The 21,593-nt window shown below is 42.2% G+C and overlaps 1 protein-coding gene across 2 annotated transcripts in view; it reads right to left on the bottom strand.

Moving 5' to 3' along the window:
* Positions 1–4,715: 4,715 nt before the first annotated feature.
* Positions 4,716–21,593, bottom strand: part of INPP5A (inositol polyphosphate-5-phosphatase A) — a 1,526,322-nt gene continuing 1,509,444 nt past the window's right edge. Inside the window, exons 14-16 of one of the 2 annotated variants that reach the window (XM_069239762.1) lie at positions 10,669–10,737; positions 6,420–6,456; positions 4,716–6,264 (exon numbers count right to left, since the gene is read on the bottom strand). In XM_069239762.1, the coding sequence (XP_069095863.1) occupies positions 6,215–6,264; positions 6,420–6,456; positions 10,669–10,737 (156 nt within the window). In that variant the 3' untranslated portion in view covers positions 4,716–6,214. Of the gene's footprint in view, positions 6,265–6,368; positions 6,457–10,668; positions 10,738–21,593 lie in introns of both variants that reach the window. The other variant, XM_069239763.1, reaches the window with a different exon arrangement.

The following is a 21,593-nucleotide window of genomic DNA, read 5'->3' as shown; positions in this document are numbered from 1 at the left end:
TGCCACCTCCTTTGTGCAGGACCTCAGGTCATACCACAGTTTGCACATCTCTGGGATAGTCCTCTGGGCGACTCCTAGGGAGTTCACCTTCTCCATGATACTGGTCCAGATCTTGTTTTTTTGGCTCTCCGGTGCTATGAAGGAGGCCTTCCCAAACAGTTGGTACATATAGGACACATATTCTTATTTGAGGATCTTCAGCTCTGACAATGTTATCTTCCTCTTCCTGCTCCCTGAATCCTGTTCCCATCTTCTTTGGACATGTTGTTATAAAGGAATAGTATGATTCACTGGCAGTAGTGATTCAAGAGCACTATTTACTTCCAGCACCTCCTCATGCCTTCTGGATAGGGACGACACCCTATATTTGTAAACTTCCTGGTCTGACATGATCATTCTGAATCAAAAATGCGACTTTTCCTATTTTGCAATTTCCTATTAGGAAATAATTTTATGATTTCCGAGATTGCAATTACCAAATTGCGAATGCCAATCCATAGGAATAGTTATTCTATTACATAAAATGTGGGCTGGGACTGTGGTACCTGTTTAAGAACTGTGGTTCCCTGGCTGTCATTTTAGATGTCGGAGATACACAAGACAGAAATCTGACTCTCTATTTCAAAGCAAGCTCAGCATGTGAAAGTTGTGCTGCATTTGTAAATCCCATTTAGGATTTACAAATCAGGAAAAATGATTAAAAAGAAAGTCTGGTCAAAATGTAAGAACTATGGGTCAATCTTTGATCACAAGCAACAGTGCAGGCCCTGTGCCTAATCCTCCATGTAAACTGACTTCGATCAGGTGCAACAAGGCTTGGCTGCCTCACTACACCCAGCCTGAGGTCTTGGGCCCATCCCCACTGAGCTTGGCATTTAGCTGTATGTAATGGGGCACCAGTGGTGAGTTGGGTGCAGTGACTGAGTGCAGGGCAGTCACAACAGGTTTGGCAGCCCCTTGCTGGCAGTGTACAGGGCCCCACAAGCCGAGTACATTTCAAAAACAAGGAAATTCACTGAAACAAACACAGATAAAGGTTCTGCTCCAATGACTAAAACCATAGAAATTTGCTAGTTATAGTAATTAAAGTACACAAAACATACACCGTAACTGGCAGTGTCCTCCATGCTCAAAACAACAATTGGCTAACAAAAAGGTAACACAAAGGCATTAATCATGAGAACAACATGTGGGGTGGTGAACATTATGTTGCATGTTAGGTATGTGTTGATGAGCATAAATGGTGAACTTCAGTGGTTTTATGTGTTAGATCAAGAATGATCATTCACATTTTAACAGTGTTCTTTCAGTAAAAACACTCAGTAAAAAACAAAGATTAAAGTGATGTTATAGTTAAACATTTGAGTAACAACATAACGTTTTTAAATTAAAAGAAAACTACAATTCACCAGTTATATTAATCTCTAGTAACTATAACTCGTTCCTTTATGGTATCTATAAGTGGCACCCCACCACATAAACATTTCTTGCCAATGATGTTATTTCAAGTGCTGCAGTGATGTTATCAGTGATCAGTATGCAGGGTAATCAGCTGTGCTTGGCAAGGGGATAATTTATGCTTACCTTAGATAACTGTAACTGGTGAATGTCAGTGTTTTCTTTTTTTAGAGTTTAAACATTACGTTTTCACTGACATTTTTACCTTAGTATAACAATTCTTTGACCTTTGTTTTTCCAGTGAATTTATAGGTTTTTTTTTATGTGATGTAAAGTAATAATTTATTACCACACGTAAAGCCAACTCCCTATTGTGCATGGCCTTCGCTCATGGTCCCTATGCCATTATGGGCCATGGGGACCCAATACCATGGAGCCTTGTTTGTTTAAATGGGGAGGGGGCATGCAGCTCCCCTCTCAATGCCACTTTAGGCCCCAGGTACCACATGCCCTTGGCCTTTATTTGGTTTTTTTTTAGGAAAAAGGGAAGAGGGTTAATGGCTCCCTCCTTGAGCCTAGGGTGGCACCCGTCCCTAAGGGCCTTCTGTGCTGTTCGGTGGGTGCACCAGTACTCACCAGGGGCACCCACCAAACACTATGTTGGGAGCCGTGGGCTCCCTGCATGCACCCTACAGCCATTTTTGTTTGCTCGCATCTGGTGTGGGCAATCTGAGTTTTCCTCCCTCACAAACACAGGCAGGGAAACAGAAGCCTGAGCCCACCTGGCAGGCACATTTTGAAAGCTCCTGGAGGGAGCTGACTTACTTTCCCTGTCCATGTGTCTCCAGGCAGAGAAACTACTGTGTCCCGGGACTGAGCTCCCCAGAACACAGTATAAAAAATGGCCCAAGTGGATGGGGTCCCTGGAGCCTTTTAAGGTTTGGGGAGGGAGGCTGCATGCCTCCTCCCCTAAGAATTATTTAGGCTCTGGGGAATCGGGTCCCTGGGGCCTTTAGAGCCTGGGGGGGAGGAGAGGGGGAGCATGTGGCCTAACACTCTTAGTTTGTCCTGGCAGCTCCTGGGAACCATTTGTTTTTGTTTTTTTGGGTGCTGCAATCCTGCTGGTCTTCAACGGCATTGCTGCTTTTTTTAAAAGAAAAAAATACTTTGGCTCTGGGGGCTCTTGGACAGCACTCCCCCCCACCCCAGGGACCCATGGACCTAGGGGGGGGTAGGCTATCCCTACCCAAAGGCTGTGTGTGGTGGTGGTTGGATTAATGTAAAGTAATTACATTTACTTAATGTTAAAAAAATAAAAAGAAATTGACTAAAAAAACAAAGGTTACAAGGACGTTACAGTTAGGAAATAGATTTAAAAAACATAGAAATTCACTCAAGAAAACAAAGATTATATGGACATTACGGCTCTCATTTTAAACGTACAAAACCACAAAAGTTCAGCAGTTATAGTTAGAGTTATTTCAAGATAACTATAACTTGCACCCTCGCCATGCACTGCTAATTACCCAATACATTACATCAGTAATGACATCTTCTTTGGCATCATTGATATTATCAATGCAACATTTGCAATAACATTATTGATGATGAAAATGTGTATGGCAGTGGCGAGAGTTATAGTTACCTTAGGGAATGAGTTATAGTTACTTGAAATAACTCTAACTACTAAATTTCTATATTTTGTATATTTGAAATGTGAGTCTAACTATAATTTAACCTTTGGTCTTTCAGATGACTATAACTCGTGCCCCCACCATTCACAGTTTTTTCATCAAAAAGATTACTGCAAATATTACATTGATATTATCAATGATGTTATCAAACATGCCATGAGTGCCATACTTTATGAGGTAGTTAGCAGTGAATAGCGAGGACATGAGTTATAGTTACCTTACGGCACGAGTTATAGTTACGTATACAGGTGAATTTCTATGGTTTGGTATGTTTAAAAGGTGAGCTCAACTTGTTACCTTTGGTTTTTCAAGTGAATTTCTATGTTTTTTTAAATTTCCTAACTATAATGCCCCTTTAACCTTTGTTTTTTTCAGTGAATACATTTATAGTATGCTTTACTAACTAGAATGAATTATAGCTTCTGCTGAATAATTACACAATAAATAATTTACAACGCTGATTATATTGTTACCATTACTAATCATCCCTTGTGTATGAGTTATAATATCAAAACACTTTATTTACTAGTAGGGATAGTTTCGATAGATGCATATCGGGTCAAAAACCCTACTCAAAGATGTCTGCCACATTAAATGTATTTTGTTAGTCCTTTGTTTATGTTCTATTTTTTGTTTCCCAATCATGTATTTAAAAGGGGATGTTAAGATGGTGGCGGTATGTGAACAAGCCCGGTTGTCGGGCAAAACGCCCCATGTAAGCAATAAACGCTGTTTTGGCACCCACTTGAGAGAGCGCCACAGATACTTTCTTTGATGGTGTTTTGATTTGTTTGTCAGGTCGCTCCGCTGGCGGAAGTGTTCCACCCCCCATGGGTACAGACTCCAGGAGGAGCACATATATATATATATATATATATATATATATATATATATATATATGTACACACACACTCACATCCGTGTATATTTCTTTGTCAGTTTTGAAAAAAAAGAGGGGTGTCCTCAAAACACGGCAGCTGGCTGTAAAGATTATCTAATTACAATTTGAGAAAAATAAATATTGTGAAGTTATACTGATACATTTTTTTCTTTGTGTTCTATAAGAAAGGGATGGACAATGATTTAAAATAAATCATTGGATCTTTATGAATTTTTTTTATTTTTTGTTGGCCTCCCATCACTTCCAAATTGCATCTAATTTTATTGATCAATACAACAATCTCCCTAGCAGGTAACTAGTGATCTGGGAGGTGAAGCACTAGCATTTTCTTGGTTTATCCCATTACGTTTAGCAAGATACAAATATTTATAGATAGATAGATGCGGAGAGGTGGAGTGAGAAAGGGAGTGGGAGTGTACACAGACAGAAGATGCAACAGGAGTGAGAACGAAGACTCGTAGAATACTTATTGCTTAATACTACATTAGCAAATGTAGAGTAGGGACCTTCTAATTGTTTCTATTATATTGAAAAAGGGATATTTTTGCTGCAAACCCCAAGCTTAAGGAACCTCTGGTCTCAAAAAGGTATCTCATGCTTTAAAAAGTTTAGGCTATTAACGTTAATGAATAACATTCAGAATTTGTTTACATTAAAAAGCTCAGCTTGTTTTCCAAACTTTTAATAAAAATTACTCAGCACACCAGTAAATTAACAGATGCTTAATTTTTCCATGAACACTTTTATTGCTTGAGAACTAGAGGTCCCACTTGTGTAAACCTCAGAGTTACCTTGAGTTTCAGTTCTATTTCTTTTACAGAAAACGTGTGGTTCAAACATTATTGCAACATGGCACGTTAAAATAGCAGAGTTGTTTCCATCATTAAAAAGACAGGACTTGCACAAACCCAAATTGTCTTGTCAAGAAAACAAATTCGCAAGCAGACATAAAATCATTTCCGATCTGTAGTGATTAATACAAAAAAATGAAGCATCAATCTAATGCCGCTACACAGTCGGTGAACTCGGTAGTGTTCTAAATTAAACTAATAAAATAAACATTTGTGTTTCATCAACATGCTCTCTGATCACTTTTTAATATCGTAATCGCTGGTGGGAGGCGATTGCTTGTAAAATTGAAATGTGGTTAGTTCTTATTCTGCTACACTGCGTGGACATGAACACATTTTGTTTCTTTAAGTATGCCCCTGGATTCAGAGATTATGCAATATAAAGCTGAACTGACTATGCCGTTCCACAATTACGATTTAATTATTATCTTAACACAGTATAACATAGCTTAATGCTTGGCACTATGATACAGTAATAAAACACAGAAAAACAGCATACAAAATTCTTAAAAGTTACACCCAAAACTGTCTAATAACTTCACATTGTCTTTTATACATAGAAATAAGTTATTGAAAGTGTAACAAAGTGAAACGTCTAGCATACAGGAATTAATATAATATATATCTGTACTGAGGAGGTATAGGTATAAATTACTTGCTTTTTAAATGTGGTTCTTAGGTGTACACATTACTAGAATCAAATACTCTTTGCTGATATGCCACTATTATTTGCACAAGGATTAGCATAGCTAGGTTTTGGTAAATTTTATAAATTATTTTGTTTAAAAAAAAATTCACCTAGAAAAATGAAATGCTGATTTGTGATTTAAAAACCATGTAACGTGGCAGTGTAGTACATAGCATGGAGCTGATGAAAAATACAAACTGTAGAGAAAACTCACCAACCTAACACAAACAACACACCATGATCCACACGGAAAATACTATTTAAAAGCATTAATATATTGCATTTTTTAGTCCACTGTACAGTACAAAAACCCAAACTGTAACAGACATTTAATATAGGTCGTGCACTTCTTTTGTGTTTGAATGTACTCAAGTAGCTAGTCGGCGTTTAATAACCCTTTTAATAAACTGTTGAAAAAGTGAAATCTGGAATCCATGACACCTCTTCTATTATGGTTTTGGCAACAGGGCTGTGACACACAAAGGAAATCAATGTCTTTACTTGATGCCACATGAACATACAAGACGGTGAGGTATGTGAGACGTGTCGCTGAACAGAGTCCGGATGCTGAAGCATAGCGATGGGTCTGCCGTCTAATAATGTGGCACTGCGGACTGGATGTGGCTCAGCGGTAGAAGGATGCGCTCTTTCGATACACTGCTTCTCCAGGCTCTCTTCCGTGCTACAGGGTGGTTTCTCGAAATATCTTTTCATTACGTGGACACCTTTTTCCTGTTGCGGAATAGACAGTTGTTTTTATTGATCATCAACAAAGTAATGATGGTAACACGGGAAAGGCGGTTAAAATGAAAGTTTAAGGTAAAATGTATATTTACCAACACATCACTGCACGACACAACACTTGTGCACATTTGCATTTGGTTTACCTGCCCCGGCGGCTATTCGGAAGGACAGGAAGACAGGCTGCAACAAGTTGTAGGAACAAGAAAAAGAAATACACAGGCATGGTCAAATAATGATGTCAAAAGAATCAGGTCAAACACATTATCTGGTAGAGATAGATTAAGTTAAATTAATTATATAATGTTTCATTTAAACAGATCAGTGACTTAAACAGCAAAGCTACTGGGCTCCAGCCACAGATAACTACCCAGACAGGGCAAACAATACACATATTTATGAACTTAAGAATTATACTTAATATTTGGGTAGCTTTATGCATTTTAGTGAATTTACAGAAATTCCCTTGAGTATGTCTGTGTATTTAGGCAAGTCCTAAATTTTCAGGGATACTAGAATTCCCCTACACTTACTCTCTCAGACTTTTTGTGGTGTCTAAATAGGGAGAAATCTTCAAGTGCCACGTTCCTATTTTTCCTTCACATGAAAAATATTTTCCATGTGGTGAAAATCCATCCATTACCCCCTTTTCAAATCCATTTTGCACACTATCTCAAATATTTTAGCATTAAAGTGTGCTTATTGGGTGTGAATATCTATAGAGAACATTTGTGAGTACCAAAGTTATAACTTTGTCTGTGTTCTTAGCATTGCCAGTGACTACCCACTTGTCTCCATCCCAGAAAACATCCCATGTTGCCATTCCTAACCCCAAACATTCGACTGTGAGAAATCCACTATACTGGCAGATGTTTTGCAGCATCAACTTTTAACAGTGGGCATAAATGTTGCAGACAGTGTATCTGTCACTCAATATTGCTTATTTGCACTTGTAGTAGGCCTGGACTAAGTTTTTATTAGGCATAGTAGTTTTCTCACGCTTAAGCTTTTTTTGATAATTTTCACCTACAGGATACTGAGTCAAGCAAAAAATGTCTTACTGCAGCTGTGAAACTGGAGGAATACACTGTATCTTGCATAATGCACATCATTTTAGTCAAGTTTACATTTATTTCATATGGGAACATTTTAAAAATTTCGACCAAGGCTAGCATGCATATTACGCTTTCTGCATGTCAAAGTGAAAAACTGCTGATCAAAAAGGTTTTGTCAGTTGGGCTCTTTAAGTTTGTGAGAAATGTTCTTCTCAGAGCAGAAAAAGTTACCCCTAATAAGTGGAATTAATGAGTACCTCGGTACCCCGACATGGATGACTGCTCTAAAACAATATATTTCTTAAGTTTACAGGTGGCAAAAATATGCATTGCTGCAAGTCATTTAGAGTAAATGTAAAACTGATCCATTGAGTAAGCATCTGATCACATGAGAAAAGAAGGAAGTAGGAGACATAGATGTTTGATGTATGGGGACGTTTGAGTTAATCTATTCCACTTTATTGTTGATCAGATCATTGATCAGACAAAACCTATTACAACAAAACATGTCCAAATGGTTGACAGAATGCTAAGAACAAAAATATCTTGTGCCTCAAAATATTTTGGCAAAAATATCGAGAAGTGCAACTAGGTAAGTATAGATTTGGCATTCTCAACCTCACATCTATGCACCACAAAGCTATATATAAATAAGGATAAGGTACATATGTTTGGAGTTATCCTTGTAAAACCTTGCTTACCCAATATCAACAAGGTAGATATATTTGGAGTAAGCATAGTAAACATTTGCTTATCCATTGAAACTTAACTTCATGATGATTCTGGGTAAGATATTCTTATGACATTATTTTATTTCCAATATCTTTGTCAATCTGTCTATGACAGCCTTACCAAAACATTTTGTTTCTGATATGTTGGTCAATCAAAGTCAAAATTCTAATATATAGACAGTGCACATGGGATTTCTTTTTATTGAAAACTGAAACACAGCAAACAAGTCATGAGTTGGGAATGTAAGCACTGTGAGTAATGAAAACACATGTGGGAAACAACAAAGTTAGAGAGAGGGAGAGTGAGATCCACAAATATGAAAAGACCTCAGGATTGATTTTCATGGTTTTAAAAGCAGACACTTTTCCCATATGATATAATGTGCTATGAAATGCAAACACCATTTCCACTAGTTTATTTTGTCACTGATTGGGCTATGGTTTTACAGAACTAGCTGCATTTCCGCTTCTGAAATGTTTAGAGGGAACAGTTCTCTCAGAGTATGAAAACTTTCATGCCTTCAGCGCAATGACCCATTAAAATATTATAATATATAAACAGTTAGACAAAACTGTTACTTTGAAAGTTGAGTAAAAATGGCATGTGAAAAAAACTGAATAATGCCTCATAGTTTCCGTTCTAGAACTGCTTTATAGAAGAAACTACCTGGGGCCTTGCCTATGAGGCATGGTAACTGCTCAGATTTGGATGTTGTACTGAATATCAACACCAACAAAATTGTGATACGAGAATATCGAAGGACAAAGTATTGAAATGTAAATGCCTATAGGAAAGTATAGGTATTGTATTCCTAACTTCACATCTACTTACTTTAAAAATATATGTACTGTATAGATAAATATATGCAGAGTTAGGTATTGAAAATCTAGACTTACTCACCTCTGGATATTTTTTTTTACATTGCCCTTTAATATTTCCACCTATATTTTGTTTTCGATAGTCAGATGGCACATCACATAAACCATACATGCAGATCCATAGAGTATATTATGCTATTTGTTCCCATTGTTGATAAAGGGGTATTTCCATCATGTTCCACCAGAGGTCCCTCCTCACACTTAAAAATGGTAGTAAATAGCATATCACATTTTGCATAGCCGCACACATATAATTTATACCAAGCATGATAAATGCTTCCTTATAACCTTAGTTGGGCTACGTATGTAAGCATGTTGAAGCATGTCATCATAACCTCACTCCTCAAAAAAAACGAAATTGCAGAACTTGAGATATTGCTAATGGATCATCTCCAGGCACCCTAGAGTCTTGGAAAAGGAGGAGGTAACAAGGCAGCTCCTATAGTATTTGCAACTAGCCCATCTCCTGCACTTCAGTGCAGATACAGACCAATAAGGGGCACCAAACCAGCCACTGCCAACATAACTCCATTCAATAAATGTAGAAAATTAATCAGCCCTCATATGCTTTATCTCTTCGACCTGTAACACTAATGGCCATAGATTAAAGTGGAAGCTTGGACAAATGAGTACATACAGTTCTTTTTTGTCTTGTCCTGGACCCAATCTATTCTTTCCAGTCATAGCCAATAAATAGTATTTGCTCACTTGAGTCAACTACACATCCAGTGATGTGTTGTGCCCCCAAGGCAATTTTTCTGCCTGATGCTTATCATCTATGTTTGTTTCCTGGTGCAGCTATCAGTGCAGGTGCAAGTGAACCTCTAAATGTAGATAGACAACATGCAGGTCCATTTCTTGCTAGACAACAGACTAAATAACACTCAGGGCCTAGACCATGTGCTTAGGTGGCTGAATGAAGATGTCCTCTTGCAAAAGAGCGAATACTTAGATCCTAGTAATGGTAAAATCTGAGCCTTCGATTTGCCCTCATGTTTAAGAAAACCTATTTAAGCCACAGGAAAAAGCCAGGAACCTGCGGATACACTTTGATTCTAAGTGTTTGTTCATATCACAAGTTGTTAAGGGCATCAATCTTCAGCACTCTTTACTTAGAAAAATTCTTTAATTACTACTGAAAGAAAACTGTGTGCAGATGGCAGGAGCCATTCTCAATCCTCAGTGAACTACTGTATCTTCTTGTACATTGCTCTCCCTCAGAAACTCTTTGCTACATTAAATAGAGGAACAGAACAATGCAATCAGAATGTGCTTACACTTCACCAAACATGACCATATGAAGCCTGCCCTCACTAGTGCTCAGCAGAAGCCCAAATTAAATTACAACTTCTCTGCACTATCCATAAAGTATACTACGACAAAGTTGCAGAACACCACCAGAAACTAATTTAACTTTATGACATTGACAGAAACCTCCTCTCCATATTGAATCAGCAATGATCATTTAGAAGGCTGAAATACTAGAACGTTTATTATACAAAACATTTTACAAGAGAAGTTGAGAAAAATATCCAATTTTCTACCACAAAAAACACAGATATCTTTCTGCCACAATATTGTATTCAAATGTCATCAGCACACTTTAGAAAACAATAGCAGTAACAGCCTAATAGGGTATAGTATTCATACTTCAGTCTTTAGTATAGTATATTATTATCCACATAAAAAAGAGTGGCACAAGACAGTTGAAGACACATTCACCTACTCACCTTGTGATCTCCCATGCAGATGTTTGGTCCAATATTGTCATAGGTCACTATCTTCTCATCATTTTCAGACTAGCATGAAGGAAAAAATGGTATTGGTCACTGGCATTGTCCTTTTGTACTGAACTATACATTTAGAAAAGTGGTGGGAATATAAAATTACCACTAAATAGACAACTGTAATAAAGTTTCAATTGGCTTTAGAATACTCAAAGTCCTTCTATTGTTCTCTCCTCCTTCCATGGAGCAGTAACTGATACTTTGCAAAACTTGCACTTAAAAATAAATTTGCATTCACACTGCAGATAGAAGATGGTAATATCGTAAACTTTGCATGCTGAAATGGACCCCTAGACACTGGAATGTGAAAAAAACTGGAGGAAACTGAAATGTCTAGGAGATAACCTATCAGTTCAACTTGAGGCTCCAACATCTCCTCTAAACCTGAACTTTATTCTAATCAACATTCACAAGTCCATGAGTTTGAAAAAGCGTCCCCCCCCCCAGTATGGGGGAGCATGGCCCCTTAGAGGTCAGGGCCGCCGGGTGCCGACCCCCCCGCACTAGTTGTGCAGCGGGCTGGCCTTGCATTTCCACCCTCACGCCTCGTGAGGTGTGAGGGCGGTAATACCAAGAGAGACAAACGTTGCAGCTGCGTCGTCCGATCCGTCTGGAACCGCCGTGCGCCAGTGGGGGGCTACATAAGCGCCCCCCCAGAAAGGCTCGGCCTTCTGGTGGCACGGCGGGGATCAGCTGGACCGAGCGTCGTTGTCGGAGCGTCGTTGGGCAGCTGATTGGAGACGCGGAGCGGATCTTCAACGTAGGAAACACCGAGGGATTAGCAGCTTCGATTCTCTCGGTGTACAGGTTTTTGGGGGCCCTCCTAGATCAGGTGGTTGGGTCGTAAATCGTTTTTTGGGCGGTAAAGATTATTCGTTTTGCCAGTTGCGCTTGCTTCTGCCTTTGTTAGTGGCGTGCGAACCCGGGAACCCCCCCTTTATTCTTAAAGTAAGCGCTCGCAATTTTAGGCACGCCGCGCCTGCATCGGAGCTCCGCTTCTGATCGCCAGGGTTCTGGGAGCGCAGCGCTGCACCTGAGTTGACCTGGCCACTAATTCGATTACGTTGGGACGCGTGGGCCCAGGAGGCTCGTTTTTTAAAAAAGAATAGGCGCTTTCCGTGTTACGCGCACATCTGATTTAGATTGGGCAGGAAGTGCCTCGCTTCACCGGAGCGGATCATAATTGAAGTTGTTGTGTATCGTGGCGCGTGGGCCCGGGCGCCTCCTTTTCCTTAAAAATAAGCACTCTCCGTATTTTGCGCGTGGCTGCTTTATTTTGGCAGGAAGCGCCTCGCTTCACCGAAGCCGGTGATCGATAACAATTGGTTGCTGTTAGTGCGGTGCTGGTATCTTTACGGTTGTGGGAATCTGAGGGCCCGGGGGGCTTGCCTGATAGAAAGCTTATGCTTGGGGGCTGATTGCTCTCCGCTTCCGTACGCTGCTCCTGTAAAAAGTTAATTAATATGAGCATCTTGCTTCCCTTTGAGTTGGGGATTTAGGACATATTTTGCCTTTTCATTAGCCGCACATATTTTGCCTTTTTATTAGCGTTTCCTTTACAGCTACTAGGCTTCAGCAGGCATTGTGCATAGTGTGGAACTGAGTTATATAAGAAACACACCCTGTTGTTAGGCGTATTTAACCTGTTACAGTGCCTCACTCCTATATGTAAAAAAAAAACACACTGTGATCAGTAGCGCGAGGCTCGCCAGAACTCAGCATCCTACTTTTAGTTAGAACAGGCAGCAAAGCTTTGCAAAGTAAATAAATAAATAGTCTTAAACCAGTGTGGTCTCCTAGACCTTGTAGCACTAGGACATGGCTCCTAAACGCGTTAGGGCTGGCAAAGGGAAAAGGGGTGGCCCTGAATTGTCACAACTGTTAAAACATGTTTTGGCAAAATTGGGCCCTCTGACAGCGGGGACGCTAATTCTGAGGTTGAGAATATGATGCGGGGCCCAGTCGCCCATGTAGGTCACATGTAGCCCCACACGCGGCTTTCCCCCCAGTGAAGCACAGAAATAAAAGACAGGTGCTAGTTGACCAACAGCCTTTGCCTTCTTTAGCGACTACATACTCCCCAGAGCAGTCGACAATGCTTGTATCTTCACTAACAGCTGGGGTTGCGGTTCCTGAGCCTCATCCTGGGGGGCTGGGTGCAGTTCTGGCACCAGGTTTGGGGGTGAAAGCTATGTTGAGTGACATCAGAAAGTAATTTGCAACTCTAGCAGCACCACCTGCTTGGTGGCGGTTCAACCCCCCCAGCCCCAGGCTGCAGCGCCAGCTCCACCTCCTTCCACTGGGCGGGCACAGGCTGGTCCTAACTCGCAGATAACCATGCAGGACCCTACAGCACAAGCATTGGGGGCGGTGGCGCAATTATTAGCCAATATTACTACCTCAGCAACTCCTCCCCCTCCTACGGCTCCTTGGGCGAATGATTCTTTACAGAATTCGGTGTTAGAGCTTAAACGCCAGGTGGAGGCATTGGCAGCGACGCGCAGCATTCCCCCCCTTACAGGCAACGGGTGGGGACCCGGGTGTCACTCCGGCACCGGGTACCCTGCCTCTCACTACTACACTGGCAAAAGAAAAAGGTAAAGTAGCTGACACAAACAATGATTCATCTACAATTAACACATCAGCGGTTGGGCCGGGTCAAGACACATTATTGTCTAGACCAGGTAAGCTTGCTGCACATGTAGTTCCCAAAGTTAAAGAAAAAATTTGGAAGGGGGAATTTGTAGATATATTCACCCTGATCAGGATTAAGAGCCCACCACCTGTATGGAGGGAATGCATGGTTGGAATATGACAGGGATTTCAGGTGGGCAAAAGTGGAGGACCCCACAATTGGTTGGGATCAGACTGAAGTGAATGTTTGGTTGGAGTGTGTAAATAATAAACCAACTGGGAAGCAGCCCTTTCGTTCTCAATTCTTCAGCGATAAGAAAGGGTCATGTTGGGCATTTAACAGAAAGATATGCTCGCGCCCCCCTGGCTCATGCAAATTCAGGCACACATGTTCATTTTGCGGCCATCCCTCCCACCCCGAGTTCAAATGACTTAAGAAATCCAGAGAAAAAGTTAAGGATGGGAGTAAGTCCGGTAATTAAATTAGCTCTGCCTTCACCCATAAAAATTGTTGCATTATTTCCATGGCTACCGGATTATCCAATCAAAGAATCATCTGTCTTACTAGTTAAGGGGGTTTCACAGGGCTTTAGGATACCAGCTACCGGTGTCCCCCCTCTAGAACATTGCAGGAACCTCGTGTCTGCTTTAAGGTACCCAGGGGTGGTGGCAAAAAAGATTGAGAAGGAGCAGGCTCTGGGGAGATTAGCCGGCCCTTTCCCCTCCCCCCCGATTCAAGATTATGTGTGTTCCCCTTTGGGGGTAGTACCCAAAAAGGAGCCAGGCCAGTTCAGGTTGATCCGTAATCTATCCGCCCCTCTGGGTTCAACAGTAAATGAGGCTATCGACCCTCAATTCTGTTCAGTTCGCTATGCGACAGTGGACCAGGCCCTTGAGAAGCTGAGGGCACTAGGGCACGGTGCTTTGTTAGCAAAAACAGATATCAAATCGGCTTTCAGGCTTTTGCCAGTCCACCCTGATGACTACCATTTTCTAGGATTCCAATTTAATGGGGCTTACTTCTATGATAAATGCATGCCAATGGGCTGTAATGTGTCCTGCAGTTATTTTGAGCAGTTCAGCTCGGCTCTGCAGTGGATCTTTACTAGACGCACCGAGCACAAAGAGGTGATACATTACTTAGACGATTTCCTGGTTCTAGGCCCCCCCGCAGTCGGTGATGTGCTTGTGGGCCCTTCATGCCTTGACAGCTATGTTCCAAGAGTTTGGGGTACGTTTGGCTCTGGACAAAACAGAAGGACCCTCTACTTGCATTACTTTCCTAGGGATTGAGATTGATTCGGTGGCCGGGGAGTGTCGTCTACCTGAAGACAAGTTTCAGGTTTTTAAGGAATCCATACGAATTTTGTTGGCACAAAGAAAAGTGACATTGCACCAGTTACAGGTCCTAGTGGGTCAGCTTAATTTTGCTTTGAGGATTATCCCCATGCCCGCCCCTTCTCCAGGTCCATTGCTAGGTCCATGGCTAGGTCCATGGAAGGTTTAACCAAAAAACATCACCACACCAGGCTATTGCTGGAAGTGAGGGAGGATTTAAGAATTTGGGACATATTTTTACAGGAGTTTAACAGGATCTGGCCCCTCCCTTTGTTTTCAAGCCCCACCCTCGGTTTATTCACCGATGCTGCAGGCAGCGTAGGCTTTGGAGCCATCCTGGGTCAGGCTGGGTGCAGAGCTGACTGGCCACCATATTGGGTCAGCAAAGGGATAACTAAGAATATAACTTTTCTGGAACTGTTTCCCATTATTGTGGCTGTAACCATTTGGGACAAAGATTACAAAGACAGTTCAGTGGTCTTCTGGTCCGATAATATGGCGGTTGTGGAGGCGATCAACCGACAAAAGGCTACATATAGAATGGTTCTCCGCCTCCTTAAATTCTTGGTGCTGTCCTGCTTGAAGTTAAATGTTAACTTTTGTGCACAGCATGTGCCGGGGGTTCATAACAATGCTGCTGATGCTTTGCCTCGCTCGTTAATGCAGGATTTTCTGAGGTTCCACCCCCAGGCAGCGGAGAAAATGACGGAGTTCCCAGCATTTCTGTGGAAGATTGGTGTCCGGCACTCCCAGCTTTAGTAGCAACATCCCTGGCCACCCGTACGAGGGGGGCGTATGAAAGGGCTTTTCACCATTACAGACATTTCTTAAAGTCCCAGCAGATTTCAGACTTGTTTTCAGAAGAGGCTATCTGTACCTTTTTGCAACATTTGAAAGACAAGGGTAGATCAATTTTTTGCGCAAAAGCTAATTTGGCCGCCATTCACTTTTTCGTGCATCTCCGGAACCAAGAGTCCCAGCTAAATACTATTGTTATAAAAAGGGCAGTTGCGGGGTGGGCTAGAGTAGAGTGTCCCAAGGTAGACCCTAGGCGTCCCATAACGGTCCCCATACTAGAGAAATTATTGAGTACAGTCCCCTCAGGGCCTTCTTCACCTTTTGAGACTGCATTATTCGCAGCAGCCTTCTCAGTTGCCTTTTACGGCGCATTCCGCATTAGTGGATTGATAGGCACATCTGAGGGCGACCACTTAGGAGGACTCCAGAGGGAAGGGGTGCATCTCAGTCCAGAGTCTGTATCAATAGAGCTGCGTAAGTCCAAAACGGACCAGCTTGGCAGGGTGGCTCGCATTAAACTCAGCGCGGCCCCGGGGTCCCTGTTATGCGCAGTTGGTCATTTGAAAGCTTACCTATCAGTTTGCCCGGTCTCAGGGTCTCCTGCACTTTTCCTGCATACGAATGGGGAGTGCCTCTCGTGCTACCAATTCCCAGAGGTATTAAAAGTTACACTGAGGGCAGCTGGGGTTGACTCACGGGGCTATTGGCCCCATTCATTTAGAATCGGTGCAGCTACAGTAGCAGCCGGAGCTGGGTTGTCAGTAGCAGATGTGACGTCCATCGGGAGGTGGTCATCGGATTGCTACAGGCGTTACATTAGCCTGAGTTGGTATGATTAGTGCACATTCATGTAAGACCACGATTTAGACGTTGTTTTCTCACTCATTCTTCTTTCATTGCAGTTCAATGCGCCTCGCGTGGTGTGGGTCTTGTGGCATTCGTTTGTTCGGCGTGCGGCTTACAGGTTGCATCAGCTCCGTGAGCCTAATCCGGCAGCAAGCCAAGAAGTGGCCTTTCGATGGTGCGGGGTTGGCGGAATGGGAATCTCGCAGCTTCAACAACTTGTTGCATTGGCTAAAGGATACGAGGGACTTCAGTTCCCGGATCTTATTATTATCCATCTTGAAGGCAATGACTTGGTGCGCATGGGCAGGAAGACACTCAGGGAAACGATTTTTCTAGAGATCACCAAGTTGTCTAAACAATTCCCGAACGCAGCCATCGCTTGGTCCCATTTGGTGCCCCATCAGAAATGGGACCATGGCATTAAATCAAGAACTATCAACATGTCAGTTAGGAGACTCAATGCAGAGATGGCCAAGTTATGCCCTGGCCTGGGCGATTATGGAACATTCCGCACAAACTTTTGAAGGGCCCTGGGATGTTTCATAGAGATATGGTGCACTTGTCTGATGCGGGTATAGATCAATTTATGTCTGACATGTGGTTCTTCTCTCGCAGTTTGTTTTCTGATGGGGAGGGCGAAGGACCTTTTGAGCCTTGGTCGCCCTCGTAGCGGGAGAAGAGGTACTAAAGTAACCTGAAGCAACAGAGGGGTCCCCAAGGATGGGGCCCGGGATAACACCAGAGATAGGATCCTGAAGTCCTGGACCAACCTGCGGATGTACACACCAGATTAAGGGGTAGGGAGCCCAGATCGCTGGGTTGGCCACGGGGCTCCTGCCCCTGGCCGCCCCGTTACACCCCTTGGCAGATTGGTGTTTGGAGAGGGGGCGGCAACCTGAGGGTGTGGGCAAGGAATGGTGAAATCAGGGTAACCGCCCCCCCCCTACGGATACAGGTGTGATACAGTTCACCTGTGTGGTCCAAGGGAGGTTCAGGACAGGAAGGGATCCTGTCACTATGATTTATGGTTACATATTGAATGGAAAAAGACAGTTGATTTATTGTAAATATGTTTGAATTTTTCTTGAAGTGATTTATGGCTAAATATGTGTATTAGGAAGTTAGCCAGAAAAGTTAAATAAAATCTTCTTCCAACGAAAGACAAATTTGTCAGACTGTGTATGGCCGGTGTTGGGGGAGGGCCTGCTGGTGGTCTCTGAGTTCTATGGAAAAGCGCCCCCACCCAATATGGGGGAGCACGGCCCCTTAGAGGTCGGTCCACCAGGGGCCAACCCCCCCAACAGGGGCCAACTGCCCCAACTAGTTGTGCAGCGGACTGGCCATGCATTTCTGCCCTCATGCCTCGCGAGATGTCACAGCGGAAATACTATTAGAGACAAATGTTGCGGCTGTGTCGTCCGTTCCTGCTGGAACCTCCGTGCGCCAGTGGGGGGCTACATAAGCGCCCCCCCCAGAAAGTCTCGGCCTTGTGGCGCGGAGGGGATCAGCTGAACGGAGCATCGTTGTCCCACCCACCCTCTTCCTAATTTAGGTTAGAGAAGAGCTACTAAAGTAACCTAAAGCAACAGAGGAGTCCCCAAGGATGGGGCCCCAGTATAACACGAGAGATAGGATCCTGAAGTCCTGGACCAGCCTGCGGATGTACACACCAGATTAAGGGGTAGGGAGCCCAGATCGTTGGGTGGCCACGGGGCTCCTGCCCATGGCCGCCCCGTTACACCCCTTGGCAGATTGGTGTTTGGAGAGGGGGCGGAACCCTGAGGGTGTGGGCAAGGAATGGTGAAGTCAGGGGAACTGCCCCCCCTACGGATACAGGTGTGCTACAGTTCACCTGTGTAGTCCAAGGGAGGTTTAGGACAGGAAGGGATCCTGTCACTATGATTTATGGTTACATATTGAATGGAAAAAGACTGTTGATTTATTGTAAATATGTTTGAATTTTTCTTGAAGTGATTTATGGCTAAAAATGTGTATTATGAAGTTAACAAGAAAAGTTAAATAAAATCTTCTTCCAACGAAAGACAAATTTGTCAGACTGTGTATGGCCGGTGTTGAGGGAGGGCCTGCTGGTGGTCTCCGAGTTCTAAAAAGCTTTGAAATCTTGTTAGGAACAAACTGGTCTTAGAACCAAGCAACACCTCTATAAAATACTCATGTGTCATATCAAGAAACATTATGACGTGCAACATTCTTCATGAATCACACTTCCAAACTATTGCCTAGATTTCTTTTTTTAAACTATGTGCTTAATGCGTATATTATTTATTGTCTAAACTCATTTTGAATTTGTTAATTTTCAAAACATGGGTTTGCTTTAACATTGTCATGTTACTTGCAGGGGGCTTGCCCATAAGATTGCGGCTCCCAAATATTTTTAAAAATCAGATTGAAAGTGCTCAAAATAATATGGTCAGTTCCAAGTGCTGTGGAACTCACTTGGCACTTTGAAGATGTTGCAAGAGTCTACTCTTTGAATCTGAGAAGGGTTAGATTTGTATTAGAATTATTCTATGATAGTAAGATGAACTCTTGGGAGCAGACCTCATTTGGCACATCAGCAGGGAAATTATCCAGATTTAAATATCTTCAGTTGGAGAATTGGATGGTGGAGGTTTAGATAATGTTCTTGTGCATTTAACTGTATTTGAAGAGTAAAACAATGATGCCAACAGAGAAATAAGGAGGTATCGGTCTGGTACCAATTCCTTCAAGAGCTATGCACTGTTTATGACCTCATATAGTACAACACTCCTGACATATTCTGGCACATCATTGATGACATTACTGATGACAATTGAACTGACATCATTGGTGACAACACTGTACATGGCGGTGGCGCTTCAGCCTCCGCCATCACATTCATCCTTCTAAATGGATGTCTTTGTCATTGTGCCTTCTTCACAAGGCACTGCCATTGAGTCTATTCGAGGCTAGGTGCCAAGTTTGGGAACTGCCTTCAACAAGTTTATAACAGAACAGATATTTGCAATTTCTTTTTCTAGAGACAAGATTCCCCTGCAGTTGAAACATCCACCACAGTCCAACCAATTACACTCATGGCCAATCCAGGCCATGTAGTTTTGCCGCCATGGAAAGTCCCACAATGTCATTTAAAAGATTGCTTCAACATTTTTTAACCTACAATGATTAGGATAGGTCCCTTCAAAAAGTGGATAGTATGACTTTCATTCCTAGTGCTATCACTGTCACCACAACCATCCACTGCATTTTAATACATTTCTACTGTTTTTTCATCACCTTTGAGAGGACTTTAAATTATTCAGCTTCACAGTCTTGAACCATATTTAATGATTCCTGCTTCCCCATTCTCTCTTGCAGAGTTACACTTTGAGATCAGTCACCTAGAGAGGTCAGTATAATTTCAAATGCATGAGAAACTCCACATTTGCGTTGATAGCACAACATTGTAAGGGACATCAGATCTTGAGTAAAGGACCAAACACAAAAAAACAGGCAAAAAAACTGAAAGCTAAGACGTTGTGGTTGATGCACCATGTCAAAGAGCAAATATGGTGGAGGATACTTTATGGCTGGCTGGCTGGAGATTATTGCATATTCTAAGGGGTCTGGGTATGGAGCACCGTAACAGACACAATTTCACCCGAAGCATTTCCTAAAAATGGTTGCAACACTTTCTGGTTTAAACAAGTTGAGTGCTCGCTCAATGCAGAGAACCTTATGAAAGGTAAACTACACGTCTACGAACAACTGTCTATGACCTGAGTGGTTTAGCATATTATTTGGTTTTAGTATAAAAAATGCTGACTACACCATAGACATACTGCAGCAAAGGTCCAAAGTAGCCGGGCAACCACTTTTTGGTGAGGTTCAGATAACCTTCAGTTGAGTGGGTTGCTTGATTTGTGTGTACAGTGGGTGTGTTCCAGTACACATCATCCTTTCCCATAATCTCACCATCCATTAGTTTCTGGCTTTCACAGTTGTGAGGGCAACTGAAACAGAGTCGCTCATCGTTTCTCAATTAGTTTATCGTATTTCATTCACAGTTTTTTAGTTCAACCAAGGAGAAATAGATTGCTGCTCCGTATTGTTCGGCTCAACAAAAACCCGGGTCTTCGAAATAAAAGGAGCTCTCATCAACAGTGTTAAAAAATATTTTTTAACAAGGAGGGGGGTGCCCATATAGATAAAGCGTGATTTCCTCAGCTGCAATCAGTCAAGTTTTAATGCGAGCGAACTTTATATCAATAATCATATTTAAGACAATAAAGTTAAAATTGAATTATATTTAATGCAGTAAATAAGGTTAAGGTCAGGTTTACGTTATAGCACGGTTGTCTGCGAAAGAAATACATAACCTTCTGCATGGTATGCATGAACACCTCGCCATATATCACAGTCCTAATGCCACTTCCATCGGAAGTGAGGATACATTCATCAAAAGCGACTTGATAATTTACAAAGGCAGCATAAAATTGTGGATTCTCAACTGCATAATCTTTAGACAGATAAACAAATTACAGGCGTGCACAAGCAGGAACAGTGCACACTTGACTGAGCATTCATTACTGCGTGCTATCAGGCATCCACGCAGCTCCCCAGCAGTAGCCAACCTTTGGTGTTTTAGGGCTCAGCAAGCATAAAATAACATGATGGTGAGGTAACCGACCGTGGCATGATAGATGATGTTGCAGGAAAGCTGTTTACAGCCCCATGTCTGTACAATCTGTAAGGCCTAGCATGTGGCGCTCAACATACTGTGTGCTAATTTTGTGCACACCCATCCATTTTCCTAGCAGGCATTGCAAGGTACATATTTTACAACATTTCCCTGCTTGAAATAAAAGATAGATCTGTCAGGGCTGAAATTGATACTTAAGCTGCAGAAAAGAGCAAACACGGCGAGGAGCAGAAGGCCAGAGGGTGTAATTAAACTGTTTCTGGTTACTTTTCTTGGACAAACGAACGTAGACATTGTTGGCATTTTTAAAACCTGTGCTAAGCTCCCCAAGCTGATGTATTAGCAGCAAGCAGAAGACAGAGAATCAAATTATTTTTCTAAATTCAGACATTCGGAGTTGAGAGCCTTACTATCTCCCCAAAAGTCTTCTTTCAGATAGTTCAGTGCATGTCTTCATCTAGGTGTTATTTATTTTTAGGATAAATATAAATCAAATTATTTAATAATCCTTTTCAAAGTGATGCCAAAAACACAAATGTGTAGCGCTGCTTCTTGTGAAAAATGTGCA

The sequence above is a fragment of the Pleurodeles waltl genome, chromosome 6 (genome assembly GCF_031143425.1).
Source record: "Pleurodeles waltl isolate 20211129_DDA chromosome 6, aPleWal1.hap1.20221129, whole genome shotgun sequence".
Lineage (NCBI taxonomy): Eukaryota > Metazoa > Chordata > Amphibia > Caudata > Salamandridae > Pleurodeles > Pleurodeles waltl.
Note: the sequence above shows the minus strand (reverse complement) of the source record. Positions and strands in the feature narration are given on the sequence as shown.